The sequence below is a fragment of the Mollisia scopiformis genome, assembly GCF_001500285.1.
Source record: "Mollisia scopiformis unplaced genomic scaffold LY89scaffold_42, whole genome shotgun sequence".
Classification (NCBI taxonomy): Eukaryota; Fungi; Ascomycota; class Leotiomycetes; order Helotiales; family Mollisiaceae; genus Mollisia; species Mollisia scopiformis.
In genome coordinates this window covers 7925-25995 of record NW_017263622.1, presented here as the reverse complement: position 1 = coordinate 25995, position 18071 = coordinate 7925, and the positions used below count along the sequence as shown (strand labels likewise).

At 45.2% G+C, this 18071-nt stretch overlaps 7 protein-coding genes across 7 annotated transcripts; 3 read left to right on the top strand and 4 right to left on the bottom strand.

The window, feature by feature from the left end:
• Window positions 1–62: 62 nt before the first annotated feature.
• Window positions 63–1430, bottom strand: LY89DRAFT_692355 (uncharacterized protein). Its single transcript, XM_018216523.1, has one exon. The coding sequence runs from the start codon at window positions 985–987 to the stop codon at window positions 331–333; it is 657 nt and encodes a 218-aa protein (XP_018060883.1). The 5' UTR covers window positions 988–1430; the 3' UTR covers window positions 63–330.
• A 1084-nt stretch (window positions 1431–2514) lies between these two features.
• Window positions 2515–2967, bottom strand: LY89DRAFT_678613 (protein tyrosine phosphatase; the record flags this gene model as incomplete). The annotated part of the gene is made up of 1 exon (XM_018213756.1): window positions 2515–2967. The coding sequence occupies one exon, from the start codon at window positions 2965–2967 to the stop codon at window positions 2515–2517; it is 453 nt and encodes a 150-aa protein (XP_018060882.1).
• Window positions 2968–5295: 2328 nt separating this feature from the next.
• On the top strand, window positions 5296–7802 carry LY89DRAFT_790396 (uncharacterized protein; the record flags this gene model as incomplete). The annotated part of the gene is made up of 3 exons (XM_018223364.1): window positions 5296–6064; window positions 6210–6438; window positions 6500–7802. The coding sequence occupies 3 exons, from the start codon at window positions 5296–5298 to the stop codon at window positions 7701–7703; spliced, it is 2202 nt and encodes a 733-aa protein (XP_018060881.1). The 3' UTR covers window positions 7704–7802.
• A 453-nt stretch (window positions 7803–8255) lies between these two features.
• On the bottom strand, window positions 8256–9815 carry LY89DRAFT_790395 (uncharacterized protein; the record flags this gene model as incomplete). The annotated part of the gene is made up of 2 exons (XM_018223363.1): window positions 8256–8701; window positions 8750–9815. 2 exons carry the CDS (start codon window positions 9813–9815, stop codon window positions 8256–8258), a joined length of 1512 nt encoding a protein of 503 aa, XP_018060880.1.
• A 1168-nt stretch (window positions 9816–10983) lies between these two features.
• On the top strand, window positions 10984–12124 carry LY89DRAFT_790394 (uncharacterized protein; the record flags this gene model as incomplete). The annotated part of the gene is made up of 1 exon (XM_018223362.1): window positions 10984–12124. One exon carries the CDS (start codon window positions 10984–10986, stop codon window positions 12094–12096), a length of 1113 nt encoding a protein of 370 aa, XP_018060879.1. The 3' UTR covers window positions 12097–12124.
• A 127-nt stretch (window positions 12125–12251) lies between these two features.
• On the top strand, window positions 12252–12898 carry LY89DRAFT_769116 (uncharacterized protein; the record flags this gene model as incomplete). Its single annotated transcript, XM_018221807.1, has 1 exon — window positions 12252–12898. Exon 1 carries the CDS (start codon window positions 12407–12409, stop codon window positions 12896–12898), a length of 492 nt encoding a protein of 163 aa, XP_018060878.1. The 5' UTR covers window positions 12252–12406.
• A 3919-nt stretch (window positions 12899–16817) lies between these two features.
• On the bottom strand, window positions 16818–17512 carry LY89DRAFT_743669 (uncharacterized protein; the record flags this gene model as incomplete). The annotated part of the gene is made up of 2 exons (XM_018220967.1): window positions 16818–17042; window positions 17102–17512. 2 exons carry the CDS (start codon window positions 17510–17512, stop codon window positions 16818–16820), a joined length of 636 nt encoding a protein of 211 aa, XP_018060877.1.
• Between the last annotated feature and the right edge of the window lie 559 nt (window positions 17513–18071).

Below are 18071 nucleotides of genomic sequence, written 5' to 3'. Positions count from 1 at the left end.
CCTTTTACTTTTATTCTAAGAATTGTTTGCTATTGTAAGAATTAGAATAAAAGAGATTATGATTCCAGAACTTCTGAGCAACCTAAATAAGAAAACAAATTCTTTGAGATTTTAATTCATAATTATGACTTAACTCACGGATAATTTAATGAGGTTTGGAGCAATGTTATTTTGTGTCACAATTTTCACAGTATCAACATCTCACATCACACAACTCAAATCTGCCGTACTCTTCTTGATTCTCTTTCAAAGTTCGGGCACTCTAAACCAGCAAGTGTAGAACTACAAAGTCCAGCCAGTCTCGAGAAAATCTCCCCTCAACTCCATCCATCAAAGCCTCTCAATCTCCTCCCGAAGCTCGTCCACCTCCTCGCCATCATCTTCCACCTTCTCCAACCACTCCATGACCCTGCTCTTCAATTCTCCATCTTGTGTTGGGACTTCGGGAATTCCTCCCAACCTCTGGAGTCTCTGTACTCGTTCCAGAGATGGGTTGTTAAGAGGAGGTATCATGCGCCTAACCCTCTCTTTTGGGATCGGAGGCAGAGCTGGAATCTCAGGAACCGGGCCCGGACATGGTGCTCTTGGAATATCCGGAATCTTTTCGCCTCTTTTGAGGATCTGGACTTGGGTTCTGTTTATGGTGATTGGAGCAGCACTCGATGTAGAAGGTTGTCCATTGATGAATAAGCGCTGTGAATCTCCGTGCTGAGGCTGGTTGATTGTGGTTCTTGGAGGTGCGGTTTGTGTCTCCGTCTTTCTCTCTCTTTTAAAGATCTTGAATGGATTCGTACTCGTAGTATTGGAGGTAGCTTGTCCGGGGGTGAACTCTGTGGGGTCGTTCTTGACTGGCGGATATGCGGGTTTTGGGGCTGCTGATAAGGTTTTCTTTCCCGGGTTTGCCTTCTTATCCCTCCAGTCAAACAGCTTTCCTTCGTTCTGTTCTTCCTGCTTTCCCGATGGTTTCTTCCTGTGCCAAGGTGCCATGATGTCGTTCTTTGATGAAGGTAAGTACCAAAGGCTGAGGAAGGCGCAAGAGGGTGTCAATGGTGAAAGAAGCGCCAGAGAGTTGTAATATTGTCCATTAAGGTTGCGCGCCAGAGACGGAGAAAGGCGCAAGACGGTCAATGATGTCGTCTTCGATGAACGTCGTCTCCTATGAAGCTGTGTGCAAGAGGGCGAGAAACACGCAAGAGAAATGAGAGATGTTCTCGCTAAGTGAAGTTTCGCGTAATAATTGGTGGAAAAGGGGCCAAGTGGGTGGTGATGTCGTGCTTTGGTGGGATTGCGCGCAAGGTGAAGAAGGTGCAGAAGGGTTGGTTATGTCGTCTCTCGATGGATCTCGGTGAACTTCGTCTCTTGATGAAAGTGTACGCAAGATGGTGAGATACGCACAAACAGACGAGAAGGACGTAGGAGGGTGAGCGATGTCGTTGATGTCGTTGCTTGTGCGCAAGTGGTTGAAAAGGCGCAAGAGGGCGGAAGGAAAGGGTTGGCAGGAATTGGATTGACAAGACAATTGGTTTGGAGAATTGAACATTCGAAAGTTTCTAGCCTTCGACGTGTGGCTTCACCTTGGTTCAGATCGTGTGTCCGTTGGGACGATGCAATGGCGTTTTCTACTGCCCCTTCTCCGCCTCACTAGCGTCTCTCGTAAGTGTCCTACGTTTACTGCCCCTTTCCATCTCACCAAGGTCTTGCGTAAGTGTTCCACCTTTGAGAATGTCAAATTATGTATTCATACTCCGTATGAAATGACCAGTGACGTAAAAGAATCTTTTGGTATATTATCTCAGCTAGAGACTACCAATCATAGCTGCAAACGCACTCAAAAGTCAAAGCATCTCACAACTACCTTAGAAGTATCAGAATCCACGAGTAGGTAAACATCTCTCATATCCTCCGCATCTCTATAACTTAATAGATCTAAATTGTCCATTAAACCTTGCAATCAAACTTCATCACCGAATTGAGCAAAGGCGTTTGTGCGTTTGTCAAGACAATGCGCTTTTTGCCTCCTTTCTTTCTCGCATTATCGTCTCGGGCAAATGTTCACCTATTTAAGAACACAAATTTATCTATTTATGCTTTATACGAAAGGAACAATGATGTAGATTCATTGTTTAGCTCTTTTTCTCCGTTCTTTAAAAGTATAATCTACAGAAAAGCAGTTACCTAAAGACTAACTTAATAGTCGCAAAATTGTCAGGTGAATAAACATATCATTAACGCATTACTTATTTACCTCGAAGGTGACTTGGAAAATGCAGAATCGTCGGGTGGATGAACATAGCACCAAAGCATCACGCAGTTACTTTACGGCTGACTTAAAAGATGCAGAATCGTCGGGTATAAATATATCACACATCCTGTCTGCTAATTTGGAAGACTAAAGCTTCGATGTCAGGGTGGCCACTTCCCACTTCTAAAAGTTCTCAAATTCCTACGTGGTAAGATTGCCTCTCCCCCTCAACTACTCTCTGACATATCTAGCCTGTCCAGGGATATCTTCAATCAACTTTTACCACCAGCACCCTCCCTCAATCCCGCAGCGTACGCCTCAAACACCAATCGAATCTGATGTCTCACTCTCCTGAACTCCACCAACACTTCCTCCTCACTTCCCACCGCGTGTGCTGGATCTTCAAAGCCCCAATGATAATGATTGACTTTCCCAGGAAACACAGGACACGCCTGATCCGCATTTCCACAGACAGTGATCACGGTCGCGATATCTTGAGTGAGGAATGTGTCCATGTTCTTGGACACATGATTGGAGATGTCGATGCCGATCTCTTGTAGAACTCGAATAGCTTTGGGGTGGACATAACCAGCAGGTTTCGTGCCCGCGCTGTGAACGATGATCAGGTCGCCAGCTGCGGCGGAGAGGATGCCTTCGGCCATGTGGCTGCGGCAGGAGTTGCCGGTGCAGAGGATGAAGATGTTAGGTTTCGTTGGAAATGTCATGTTGGCTTTGTTTTGAATTAGTCTTATGATGTGGGTTTGCAAGCTGGAAAGTACCTTGAATTCTATGACTTTGAATGAAGTTCTTCGCAAACTCTGATCGAAAGTCAGGACCGCGGAACCACCTCTTATAACATCGAAGTCTGCCAGTTCGAGACATAATGAAGCTAAGGAAGCGAAGCTGTGCAGCCAATCACTGTTTCTTGACTCAGAAGGACTGGCTCGCGAATGCCACTGGAGGTTTTCTTTGTGAGGGATCTCACCAATCATCTTGCAGTAGTGACATATCGGGCAATTTTCTTCGACATCAAGCCCTCCCCTTAGAATTGTCAGGTCTGGATTGCTCCATATTGATAAGTTTCCTCGTGATCCGCTTGAATATTAGCAGTGCGACAAGACTTAATATGCCTTGAGTCGAATCCGAGACCTTCTAGATTCTCCGTATTGAGGTCTCAGAGGTGGTTTTCATCAGGAGTCTTGCATCTATCCTTGATCTCAATCTCTCGTTACCAAGTCGCGTCAAATCACATCTTCACTTTCTTTCATTGATTTCATTGCTTTTTTTCTAAACCGAGGCTATATTTATGTTCTTTTCTGGTCCTACTTCTGTAACAACACGATGAAATGAATTCCCGTCTACGTCTTTACAGCAGTTTGGTGCCGACTTGGAGCTGAACACCTCTTGATGGATATTCATCGACAATTGGCAAAGAAACAGACTTCTGGGAGATTGAAGTTGGTTACAATGCATAAGTATTATGTCGGGATGTCGAGTGAAAGTCTACATGGTGCTGTATATGAAGAATTCTATCTCTAATTAACTTATAGCTTTGTGACCACGTTATCAACGAAAACTGCAAGCTTTAAGGAGCGTGCTATCACGGATTCAAACATCCTAAAGTTGAAGATGTGAAGACGTGACGCATGTCAATTTTGGCGGTAAGTAAAGGACGAATGTGCAATGGTTGCGAGGATGCGTCCGAAAGAACTCATACTCCAGTCATTACATAAGATAACGCACAGAGCAATGGAGACAAGTAAGCTGTCTCTTGGCCAATAGATAAGGACAGGGGAATGTTGCTTGCGAACGAATAAAGTCATGCCAAATATCCAAAAAAAAAAAAAAAAAAAGAAATAAAAGAGGAAGCCAGTGGCTTCAAGTCACTGCCACCGCAGACAATTATTTGCCAAAAAAAGATCAAGATTTACTAACTCAGGTGAAGAGTCCTTAAACTAGGAGCAAGAGCTCAACTTTTGAGAAGCGGCGTGTTCACTATTGCTTCAGCTTCGTGTTGTGTTGGTCAGCATCATGATTCTCAATGGTGCTCATGAGGTGTAAACTTAATCTGTTACACAAGCGGGCACATGTAATATTAAGTCTTTTAAGGTTATCCCAACTATTCAAAAACTGGGCCAAGTGCCAGAGCCGCAGCCACGCTGCTCGAAGTTTTCCCCTTTCATTAATTATGTCTCATCATTGGCTTCATGGACACCTCGCTATATAACAACTTCGTGGTTATAGGCTTAGTCAATGACATGGAACATTGGTAAGATGTCAGATTCCTATTTTTAACGCGATGCAGGTAATCGGGGCCGGTCCGTACCTTCCAGACCAGTCAATTGTCCGGAAACTTAATCTGTACGACAATCGAGTAACCACGATCCTGTGCGCCACTATCCGGTTAAAGTTGAAGACAATGATAGCCGGCGTTTAACGAACGACTTAAAAGCTCTGTCTTCGGGGGGCGGAATTGCTGATTGGGGCTCTCAAGGAAAGAAAGTTTCCCCACAAATTTTACCGTGGTTAAATATCTCAGTGCTGAATATCGGTTGGCTACATCGTATGCGACATGCAGGTCCATTAAGGCTAATAAAAGACTTACTAATACACTTGTGGTTTCCCACGAGTTCGCAGGTAGCTACGCGGCGCTACCGCCTGGATGGCCCCTTATTTGTTGGTACATATGCCGGCACAAAACCTTTGGGGTGGTAAGCCGCATTCTCGGGGGCCAGAAAAAGAATTATCAAAGAAAGGTGCACAAAATTTATTTTGGTTTTTCAAAATCAGCAAGTGGCTTGATGGCTGGAATTTCTCCATTTCGAATTGTAGTGGAGTGTATTTTAATCGATGAAAGAGTATATATGTGGAGTCCAGCATCCTCTTCTGCATTTCGTCGAAGATATGATCTGAGACGTTGATATTGATGCACATCTTTTCATCACATTACCCAACCGAAGAGATCGACTCACCAATTCATGTTGCAATCTCCAGGCAGACAACAACACTCTCTATATTAAGTCTAGGAATCAAATTCCTGCACCTCCTAAGCCATGTCAACAGACAGCACTGTGTACACCGGGATCTGGATGAACCATTCGAAAGGATCCATTCTTGGAGCCACTTTGACTGTAGCACCTGGCAATGGACTCATTGTTGTGGCGATCCTTGCGCTGTTTGTCTCTTTAGCTGGAAGCCAGTCTTGGGGCATGATAAGGTTCGTTGTTCACCAATTGAGAGCGACAACACATCCAAGTCATGGGATATACTATCAACAGCAAGCCATTTTGAGAAACACCGGTGTAGCTTCAGCTGCAATCTGGCAATTCGGCAAGATCGCTTGGGTCTGGCGCTCTCGAGGCATGAAATCTTTTCAAAAATCGATTGTTCTTATTATCCTTGGCCTTACACATTTGCTTTTCTTTCTCGCCGCTGGTGTATTGTCATCTCGGCTGGCCACGGTCAGTAGCGAGGTTTTGGTTCGCAGTCCCAATTGTGGGAGCTGGGATGCTCTCATGCCAGCCCAACTTATGGCCAATGTTACGGAGTCCGTGAATTACCTAGTCCATAGGCGGGAAAATGCCGACCTGAGCATGGCGTATGTTCGTGATTGTTTTGGTGGATATCAGACCTCCCCACAGTGTAACACTTTCATCCGTCAGGAGTTGCCTTTCACTACGGTTAACAACGCTTCATGCCCGTTCAATTCCAAGATGTGCCTTGGTCCTGAAAATGGGGCCATTACTTTCACGACGGGTCTTTTGGATTCCCTCGACGATCTTGGAGTGAATTCGCAAAAAGATAGAGTGCTATACCGAAAGAGTGCGTCACATACTCCCCTGTTTTGCAATCATTCCTAGAGTCGAGTGCTTCGCGAGTTTGCCATTTAAAAAGATGGATTACAACTTGTCGGAAAATCTACTTGATTTTTGATCTAGCTCGAAATTGTATGCTAATACTCTTATAGGCATGACTTGCTCGCCAATTGTGACGGAAGGATATACCAGTAATGGTAGTTCATCTCTGAACGGTCGCGGATACAACTATACTGCTTTGTATTATGGGCCAAATCTTGAGATGAACTCATCAGAGCCAGCGTTTGGAGGTTTGCCAAACGCAACGTATGTCCACACAGACTACAAATCGCTGGCTCTTGGTTTTGACTATAACCTTGAGAATGAACGTTACTCTCTCGAGTAAGTTTTCTGGGTCCAATATCCGTCTTTAACTCAGCTTCTGACCCGATGACCCACTCAGAACTATGCAGTATCCGGCGGAAATTCCCGATTTTGATCCAATTCCAGAATTGCTTACATCAAGCGGAACAGTGACTCTACTGTTTGTATCTTTTGACGGAGTGTACTTGGGAGAAAGTGATGATTTATGGTTCTCGGCTCATCATCTCCTAGGCGAGCTTATCGGGACTACCACAAGTAACGATACCTTGTACAGTACCTACGGCTTCGATAAGCCTGTATCAACACTGGGATGTATTGAACAGTACCAGCTTTGCAATCCCAAACATCCCGAAAATTCGGATACGAGATGTACCCCTTGGCTAGCCGCAATTGATCTAAGCAACTTCAATATTTCCAATGTTCTCGACACCAAGAATCAGCTGGAGATAGCGAATCTTATTTTCTTGGTCATGTTGAACACACAGCTTAAAAGAGTGGTCGATGTTCTATCTACCCCATTACTAGCCAGTTCCAACATGATGTCTGCGATTTCCGCACCAATACCACCCAATCAGTGGACACTGGAAGCTGCAAACTGGTTCGCTACTAGCATCAACCTACTTCAAAGGGGTCTCGCTGAAGACGCAACTGGTCTTCCAAGCCCTTACTCAAAATATACGGCAAATGCTGCCGCAAATGATCCTGCTCTGAAATGGTTTTGCGATAATTTTATCATGCGAGACAACAGATACACGTCGTTCAGCATTTTGGCCATAAGTTTTGTCCTCGGAGTTGGTGGTCTTATCATTATTCTAAGTCTCTACTTCGAGTCGATAATTGGGTGGATGCAAGTTCGCTGGAAGAGAGGGATCTACCGCAGAGTTTACTGGAAGCTTGATTCTGTTCTCCAACTCCAGCGAATGGCTTATGAAGAAGCTGGACTCGGGGCATGGGAAAGATGTGGCCACGAGGTCCCCGTTACTGCAGAGAAGATACAGGTAGCCACGGAATGGGATGCTTGGCATCCAACTATCCGTGGCAAGGCAGTCTCTTCATCAGAATCACAACATCAAAGCACACAGAAAGACCGTCAAAGTAAGTCTTCGGACACACTGAGCGAGGTACAAACAGTTGTTTCAAGAGCAGAGAGCAAGACACAAGCTTCAGTGACAAATTCGGAGACATTGAGTGAGGTACCGACAGCAGTTTCGGAAGCAGAAAGCAAGAGACAAGCATCCGTGGCAGAGAATGAGATTGTGTCAATATCGGATTTAGAGCGTTAGCTAGGTTGAATTGGTTTGTATGGCGTTTAGCTTTTCCTGGATTGACAGCGATAAAGTCAGGATAGAAAAGGGTTCCAATTTTGGAATTGTATTGGGGTTGGAAAATTTCCTTAACGTGCATAGACAATAAAATATATTTCATTCTCATGTGCCATTTTATTCAAACATCGTCTATATTGTTTCCCTCTCCACTTCTAGTCATTGTTCCTCAAACTCAGTACCTTCGTATTACGCGTAGTGACAGTTCAATGAAACCACACATTCAAGCTCATATCAGTCTAGAGACTCTCACAACTCCAATCCTAGAGCGATTTACTCGAACTATCCAAAACAACTCCGATATGCAAAGTACTGATAGCGATTCCAAATAGTCTCTACAGCCAGGTACCAATGAAGAAGAGGCACGTGAAGCAAAGATATTTTCTTGGTGCAACAGGTGTCTGCTTACTTCGCCTGTCTGGTGTCGTGTTATATTCGTGATGTCTAGAAAATGTCAGTAAGTTTTTGAATGAGTTGGAGTGCGTTTGTAAACTTACATTCCATCTCAGGCACTCAGATCAGATCGAATGTTTGTATCTCCACTCCACGCTGTCTCAGGGCATCTGGTGCGAGTCTTGGATCGTACAAGCTATTCTCCCCAGTAATATCGTTGACATACTTTGCAAAGTCCTCTTCTGAGTCATGACTTTGCACTCTCCAGCCAGGCGGAAAAGGGATCTGGCTCAACCTCGGATCTGGAACCTGGGAAATACTAGCCTTTGAATTAACAAATCTCCGATAGTACCCAGCACTCTCAGCAAACGTGAGGATCAGCTCGAAACCAGGGGGCAATGAGCCCAACAATGCCTCTCCACTCATCAAAACATCACAGTAAGCCTCGCCAACAACTTTGAAGCCTTCAGTAGTAGCCCGGAGAATCATAGGATTTGGGCACCCTAACAGCACAGTGATTATATCGCCAGATCGGGCTACTTCAGGAGCCAATCCTCTATATCCTTCTGAAGTCGTAAACATGGACCTTCCCAAGCATGTGTTGTAAACCTAACTGGCGTACATTCTGAAATTATGCGAGGGTGTGAGTTCTTGGTGGACGTCCCGATATACGTCTAAGAAGTGTTTATTATAGTCCAGCTCAAATCCATAGCCTAGAGGGCTGTCTAGTAGTGAGATTAAAGCGAATACCCGATCTCTAGGGTCCGAGCACTTGCAGGTTTTTGTTGCCTGCATCAGGTATCTAAGGTCAGGATATGCACCCCTAATGCCGAGCGGGTATATTTCCATGAGACGTGCGTTTAGCAAACTGTAAAGATCAAAAGATATATTAAGCAAGGACAGTTTGCGATGCAGGAAGAAAGAAACTTTGCGAAATAACGTCCATTTGACGAGTTGACGGCCGCGCAACAGGACAGACTCTTGAGACGACAATCGGATCTCTTGCACTATCCATAGACGCTGGAACCATTCACTGCTAATAAAATCCAATATAGCTGAGTAAGAAGCTTCGTCAAAAGGTTGCTGCGGGGCAAGATCTGTCCAAGGTGCATCGCAGTCTGATAAAGGTATCAAACATTGAGTACTTAAGTTCACATCGATATGGGATGCGATATCGTTGAAGCATTCTATGGCCCTAGCTGTTGTCTTCGACTCTGGTCCCAGCCGGGCAACAACTCTCGTCGCTTTGGTGGATATTTCCGCAATTCGCTTGACTTGCTGACCTCTTTCCTTTAAGTCCTGTTGATTGACACAGATAGCGTCAATCCACAGCACTCGAGGTTTATCTTCGTATCGAAGGTATGGTAGTGCTTCTGCTAGGTTCTGCGTGATCGAGAGAGTTTCGCAGCCTGACTTCCCAACAAAAATGGTACTTTGTTTCTTGGGCGAACCCCATGTATAAGACAGTGCCTCGAACATCGGTACATGGTCTGATGTGAAAGGTGTAATCGACAGACTGACTCTGATCGGATCTTTAGGACTTCCTGGATGAAGTTCCATAAGCCTGATCTCGCGCGCAGCCTCGTCGAGAGACGCATATGAATATGGCGTCGCTCCAACATGTGCTGAGAGTGTACGAACTTTTTGAACGATCTTGCGAGCAAATTGACGAGCATCCATGATTTCAGAGCGAGCTTTGACAGTAAGAAGGAAGACGAAGTGATCGTGAATATAAAGTATGTGTTGTCTACCTGCATGACATGCCGTGCTCAATCATCTATCGACAGCAATCAATTACGTTGCCTTAGATGCAGCCTTAAAGGACTGATGAAGAAAAAGCAGCAAATCGCTGACTCACGCCACAGGGCTGTGGGCTGGCTCGCAAACCCGCTCAACCTTCGCTGAACGAAATGGGTCACAGTGATGGTTGCCAAAGGATTACTCAGCCCCACAAGTTTACTCCGAGTCCTGCCGTACAACAGAACAGCTTTATTAGATTTCATGAGTGCAGCACATTTTAAACACTTTCCACTATTTGCTCCTTCAACAAGCGGTCCAAATTTGCCTTTATGCTTACGGAATATCAATTAGCAATCGGTCATGGCAGATCTTGTGCTCGCAATTGTGAAGGTGAAATCCAGCAGTGTCACTCTGACAAGTGCGATCTCAACTTTCCGGCAAACAGCTCCCCAGGCTCCCCCAGAACTCCAAGAAATCGAGTCAGACCTCGTTCTTTTCATGCCGGTGCTTTTACAGCTGTAGGAAATCTTTCAGAATCCCGACAATATTTGTTCTGAATTAGCCTTGCGAGATCTCCGAAATATTCTTGATCGATGTCATCAAATATTTTGCGATATCCAGAAACTACTTACGACCTACCAAAGTGATGGTGAAGAAAGCAATGACCGGAGGAAGACTTCCAGGTTTAGGATCGAAGACGCTCGGAACCTTGGAGAAATGATGGAAAAGCTCAAATGGACATTGCATTGCATGGTGTCCATTATCAATCTCGGAGATGACTTGTCAAACGCGGAAGAAAGAGCTGGAGGCAATAAAGATTTGATTCATAGACTTAACCGGAGGTTGAGAGAAGCAGGCGCGATGTTAGATCGCTATCAACCATTTACACACAAGTCTTCACAGAGAAAAGCAAAGCTTGCGGAGCAAAGAGCTGGTGCTGACTATCGACTCAACCCCACAGCCTAAGAGGGAAAGAACGTCGACTCGTACTGACTTGGCCTCCCGTCTTGGTACACTGGAGGATGCGGCACATGAATCGCCAGCACTTCGAAGCCTTGCGAAAGCTTTATTAGTAGTTTCATCTGTATTCAAAGCGTTTCAAGCAAGGATGAATTCTGATAGGGAGCCTATGCTCAATGCATCCCAGTTCGCAGAGGATCTGGGCCCGCAACAACTCAGGTTGATACAAGAGCTTGAGAAACCGAGCCCAGATACGATTCCGAATGGACCGGTAGTTGATGGGATTAAGCTTGGCTTAGCTCTGAATGAAAAGCGGCACGCCGCCAATGTTTATGAAATGATTTATAATGGTCGGAAGGGAGGATTGGGTCCAGAGGAGGAAAGAACTCTGGCGAGCGGTCATGAGTACGCGTGTTTGTGTCTTCAAATCAATTATTTTCAGCAAGCAGAAGTCGTTTTGAAGGAGGTGTGGGTTCGAAGGCAAACTGTCCTGGGGGTAGCTAATCCGCAGACCCTCCAGAGTGGCTTTCAGCTGGGGCAGATCTTTTTCAGAACGGAACGGCACGATGCTGCCCTGGATATGCATCAAGCAGTTTACCGCCACCGGAGAGATCTTTTCGGTGCACACTCCATGGAGACAATCCAGAGCGCTGAGATCTATGGGCAGATCTTGATGTGCAGAGATTCTACAGAAGTTCAGGTCCAGGAAGGCTGGACGCTTCTACATCAGACGCTGGAGGTCCAAAAAGACATCTACGGAGTTACAACAGACACAGTAGTCTCGGCACTTCGTCTGGCAGCGATCACAGCAATCTCGGGAAGATTCCGTCAATCGGGGGAGTTGTTCGCTTGGCTATATGAAGTTGGGGTTGATAGTGTCAGAAAACCAGGACAATTCGGATATTCTCCAGCGAAGTTAGCTGTCGGGTTTGCAGCATCGGGCATGGCTTTTCTCGAGGGGAATGATTCGAAAGGCAATCGATTACTAGAACGAATAGGAGAATACAGCGCCGATATATATGGCTTGGCGAGTGCAGAGACACACTTGATTGCGTATCTTCATGCATTTATACTGTTTTTACAAAGGCGGGGAAGAAGGTCCAAGTCAATTCTCCGAAGAGTTTTCGAAATGCGAAAACAACATCTCGGCCGACGACATCCTGGAACCAAAGCTGCAGCTATCATCTTAGCTATGGGCATATTGTTAGACTCTCTTTTATCAAAGACCAAGATCAATGAAGAGCTCGATGAAAATCAATGATTGGCTTTTGGCTTTGGACAATCGGGAGGACGATTGGACTTTCGTGATGCAATTCTGCCAGATCGGCTCGGTAATCGCAACCATGTATGATCTAGAGGATCTAAGCAAGGTATTGCTGAGTTAGGTATACAAGACACAGAAGCGGCGCAAAGGTCTGTTCAACCGCGACACATTAGGTACTTTAGTTCTCAATCACGGATTAAGTCTGTACACAATGTACCAGAGGGTATCAAAGAAGATCCCCACGCAAGAAAAGACAAAACAAGACCCCCGAGTTTTCGTACAAGAATTGTAGCCCGCGGCCATTCAAATGGTTACAGGTCTTCTTGCTGGAGCAAATCAGATACCGTTTTTTGCACAAACACTGCCAAACTTCCTTTCCAATTCCACAATGTGGGGTTCATTCGCGCCACGACAGTTCACAGCCCATTTCTTTAGCATCTTTGCACCTGTGTATGAGCACATAGCACCGGTGGATGCTGCCTCGCGCATCTGGACGATAGCCACGGATGAGGATTGGGCGTCAACAATTGGGGAAAATCCTCGTCACGAGCCGACTGGAACGAGCTCTATTGATTTCAGATCCCTAGATGGACGGGCATCAGAACATCTCTCCTCTCTCGGACATTCACTTCTCAACCTCGCACTTCCTCATTCTTCTACGAGTACTTTTAACGAGCTCAATGTCGAGACAGAGATAAGTACTTTGCAGGATCAACTTGTTGGGGAATTCGTTACGGATGCTGGGATCACTGCAGCGACAAGCGATATTGAGAGGTTGAAAAGAGAGATAGAAGCATGAACGAGGTCTGACACTGTGAATAATGGCAAGAAAAGGCACGGGAAAGAGGAAGAGGTAATACACTGTTGATCAAGGCAGGATTGATGATCTGTGAATGAATGTTGAGTAACGGATGTGATGCGCGAAGACTCTCCTCTCAAAAAGTCCAAACGAATGTGAGTCAATGACGATAGGAACTGATACTCACACACTCAACGCAAGAATTGAACTCTCGGTCGGAGTTGGTGCGAGCGGGTGTCGTGAGAGATGAACGGAAGTCTGCGCTGGGACGGCGACAGTCGGAGGAAGAATGTTCTGGGAGCGAACAGGAATGTAAGAAGGGTTGATCGAGGCTGTACAAGCTTGAATTGAGTGAGAAACAAGCTGGGTGGCGACTCCAGGAAGTACTCGGGCGAACTTGATACTATAGCAAGAAGACATCGTTAAAAGCTGAAAAAGAAAAAAAGAAAAGAGGAAGAGAAAGGTGGGCGACGAGAGATTTTATAGCCACAGCCTGCGGCGGTGATTCTTGGTAACCTAACAGAATAGAATACATCATGTAGAATAGAGAGAGAGAAGGAAGGAAGTCTTTCATGATTTGCGCCTTCTCGTTTAGGAGAATAGGGGCTAAATACGCTAAGCGAGTCTCCTGGCTGTGGGGAAATACCTTTGATATTCATTTTAGTTATATAAGCTCGAGCGCCAATATGCCGGATGTGTATGACATTTAGTTATAAGCCGAAAACAAACATCATTCAGTTTAGTTGTCAACTGTTTATTCGATCACAAGAAAGACGACTGGCCAGGATCATGTGAAACGCTCCAGCGCTGCTAGGTTGTCTCATTAATGATTTGAAACAACAGCTCATCGCATGGATTTCAACGCAATCTAAGTCTCCTGTGAGAATACAACCTCCCCATGTACATGCAGAAGCACCGTTTGTAGCCAAAGTGAACAGTTTCTTGATTATAGTTGTGGATGATGAATCAGAGTTCGATCTTGTGCTGCTGAATTTGAATAAGAATAGAAACAGGTGTAGTCATTTAACACACAATCTGCTTTTCACATGACGACATAAGTAATTCTCCTCCTGCTTTATGTTATTGACAAAAGAAAGCGGATATGTTGTTCAATGACGATACATGCTTCATACTTTGCACTATAATATTTCCCGTCTTCTCCCTACTTCTGTTTCATCATCACTTCAAATCTGCAAATCTAAACAGCTGCACTTTAGCTCCAAACACCCTACGTTCTCAACAAACCAGCAAATCCGACCAAAACAAGTTCAGCCCCAAAGGAAATGGATCCGTGTTTACAATGCAGGCTCAGGCCGCGAATGTCAAGACAGCTATACTGCGTACAATGTTTCAACATAATCAGGTGGTTACACGGTGTTTATGGATCGGCTCGGGATCCTCATGACTATGGAAATCCTTCCAATCCCGAGGCCTTCACAAACAATCCTGGTGCAGCATTTGACGGAGGACTTCGGGCAATTTGGCCACGAAGGCCTGGCGAACCTTACTAGTAGCTGAGAGCTGAGGGAGGAATGGTGAGAGTTGAGAGGAGAAATGTTATAGCATGGTTTTACGGTTCGAGGTAGAGAGAGCGCGCGAGATGAACGCAGTGCAGACGAGTGGATGGTTTATCCAAGGCTCAAGTACATAGAGCCAAATATAAATTCTCATGAATCTTTACCAGAAGAATTTCGTGCTAGTCCCAGATCTCAGGCTCTTGCTAATTTAGGACTGTGATCGTTGTGTAAAAGTCTATTATTCACAAAAAAGTACGGAAACCTGCGCGTATTGCCACAGTACCAGGATTACTCTGGAAACTAGCTCCGTTTCTTTGAAGATCTAAGTTTTCTTCCTTGGAGAACTTCTAATCGTGGTAGAATACGTGATAAGAAGATGCCATATCTCCATGTGTCCTCTGAAGTCTCAGCATACACCAAAAGTGCGCGATATTTTCTCAGACGCTTCGCAGAGATCTAGCACCGTCTTTTAACCTTAACACAACACCTTAATGGCCGATTACGCTACACCTCTCTGCTCGGAGCGCCTGAACACTGAGATAAATTTAATCAGACTGAGCGAGTCGAAAGATACTGTTATTCAAGAAGGAAATGACTTGCTTATGACGATTATAAAACGTCATCAATCAAGAACCGAGCAGCATCTCGAGTACAGGTGCCATTAAAGTAATCATACAGGCACTGAGATGTCTATAAATTCAGCCATATTCTTTCATTCCCTTTTCCAACTAGGAACTCTCAACCTTAAGCCTCCAACCTCGACAAAACCAAAACTGAAGTTCGATATCACAAACACCTTTTCGATCTCAAAATTAAGATTCAATACGAGAAAACAATGCCCTGTGAACGGTGCCACCTCAGAGAAAAGATAACGGGAAGCTCGGTATGCTTGCCATGCATGCGGATCCTCGAATGGCTACAGGGAGTTTACGGTGGAGCGATCTGGGATGGCCAAGTTCGAGGTGGCGCTGACCTTTCAGCCTATGCTGAATATCAAAGTGCAAGAGACAGTATGCGAGGGGGAAGACCTGGATGACCTTACTAGAAGCAATGAGGTCGAGATCAGGGAAAGGGTTGAAGAATAATGTAATAGCAAGCATGGCTTTTTTGTTCGACAGCGCGACAACACGATGGAATCTGGACTTGAGAGCGTGAATGTACATAGGAATAAGTGAAATGGTAGCAGCTGGAGGAGCGTACTCCATTGGCAACAAGCTGTCAAGCTATCAAATAATGCTATACAACAAGACACAGTTTCATGACGTGCACTGCCCCAGAAATAGTTGGAGTAGTGGTGTAATGATGGACTATCGCATTCGCGAGAGATGCGTTATCCTCGTTGTTGTAGTAAACTGCGCACTCGAGCTACCACACGTGGATGTCTGATTTGTCAGCCTGGGCTGCGAACGAACAAGAACAGAATAGGCGCCTTGAGAAGACCATCTATGTCCATCTCATTCGTAAGCTTGCAGGGTTTTGCTTGTTTCTGATGATGAGCTGCTTTTCTCATGCATGTAGCCGATTTAGAGAGAGAATGTCAAACGTAGATATCTCCGATTATGACTTACGTAGGGTAATTAATAACCCATAAGGCCCACCAAATAGTGTCCAAGAACTCAACTTAGCAATGCCTGCTTGCGCAAGATCTACCTGGCCATCAAAAATGGGATCTCGTATTTCAAACGACGAGCCTAGGGGGAAGACTACGTCTATCGTGCTAGCACAAGAACTATCATTTTTGTTTATCTTGTGTTTTTGCAGAGACCATGAAATTGGTGAAGTCGATGGCAAGATACCTAGCTGCTTTGCTCAAGTAAGCTGACAGCAGGGGGCGTCTCGCAACCCTCGGTGCGATTGACTGTGATATAGAATCCAGCGGGAGCCAATTGCGGAAGTCAAATTGTAGACTCGTGGTGCCTCAGAAAGTTGCGGCTAAGATGGCAGAAGCCGAAGCCATGATGAGGATCAGAAGGTTAAAGACCCCGCTTTCCCGAAGAAAGTGAGCAAACTGTTGGGTTGTTTAAGCTCGGAGTATAAAGTTAAACAAGCTTGCAATGTCAAAATACTCAATAAGGGGTAAATAATCTGTGCCACCGTCCTTTCAACGCCCAGGCTTATGTGGTCAGAGATGACCTCTCCTCTGCGGGGATTTAAGCTGTTTGACATCACTTCACATCAACGTTGACAACCAACATTCTCGTAAAGCATCATATTTGAGAAATGTAATGTAGGATTGTTCCAACATAGGCTCTGATTCAGGTTAAGTTGAAGTGATCTGCATTAATTACTACTAATTGAAAGACCTCACTCAACTTGCGCGACTTGCTGCTAATCTTCAATCCAAATTTTCCACCCTACGCGGTGTCCAACTTCCATCCAACATGCAAGAGCATGGTATCCAATCAACATGGAGTCCACACAAGGTCTACAGTAGTGGCGTTATGTTGGATGGTTGCATTCGCCGGGTATGGATTAGGAATGCCACCGAGAGCATTGAGTCTTGTCGCAAACTTGAGAGTCGTACTTCCACTTCCGCAAGCGGAGCTTTGGGTTCGAGCGCTCGAATCAGATCCAGTGAGAGAATAGTTGCCCGTGAAAGGACCTGCGACCTCGGCTTCATCGATATCCTTTCGAATTATTAGTCACTTCAAGTTCCAATGGATGATCATCAAAATGGAGGACAAACATAGACTGTGGAGTCCGAAGCACTGAACAGAGAATAAGCTCTGATCTCAGCTGTTGCTCCTTCTGCTACATCCGTGTTTCCTTGAAAGACGGGATTCTGGACACCGAGCGTGTAGCCCTCTGGATAAACGAAGTTCACAACCACACTACAAGATCTGTCGCTGGAGCTTTCCGTCACATCCGTGAAAGCTGTGAAGCCATCGTATTGAAAGGAGAGTGATTGTCCCTGCTCTAAGAGTTGAACAGCAGCAGGGTGGCTTGGTGAGCATCCTGGCCAGCTGGAACTGATAACGGTGATGGATACTCCTGTTGGAGGAGTTTGTACAGACGCAGTAGCCCGACCGATCAATGCGCCAGATATTGTGGCTGCTAAAGAAAGCAAAGTAACGAGAATATTAGTAGTCGAGACCATGATGAATGCAGATGATGCTTTCGAAAGCTTATGGTCTTCATCTGAGAAAAAACCATGATAGAGTATTTAAGCTGGAAATATTTGGCTGCCTAGAATCCAATCTCGTAAAGAAATCTTCATTTCCCAGGTAACAATTGACTCACGTTATTTTGTCAGTTGGATATCAATCATGCTCCAATCAGACCCCCATGATGTTCAGATTTTTAGGGGGAAGAAGCTTAACAGAGTAGCCTCGCCCCGGATACAGTCAGCCGGAAGTGCCGGGTATCTGTTTGCGCCGCAATGCATGGAAGATTGAAATTGATACCGCCAAGAAGAATCCCTGTTTAGAAACTTGAGGAACATGCTCGGTCGATTTGAAACTCAAATCATTGTCAGTTGCGCAGCTTTGTTGACTAAGAGTCGGACCGCGATCTAGAAGTCTCAACAAGGATTACTTCGATCACGTACAAACCTTTTAAGTACTCAGGAAAGGTTTTGATTTTATACTATCACGTCCCTGGCAAGATGGGCAAAGCTGTGCTCTGGTATATACCGGATCTGGCATATTCATAGGAAT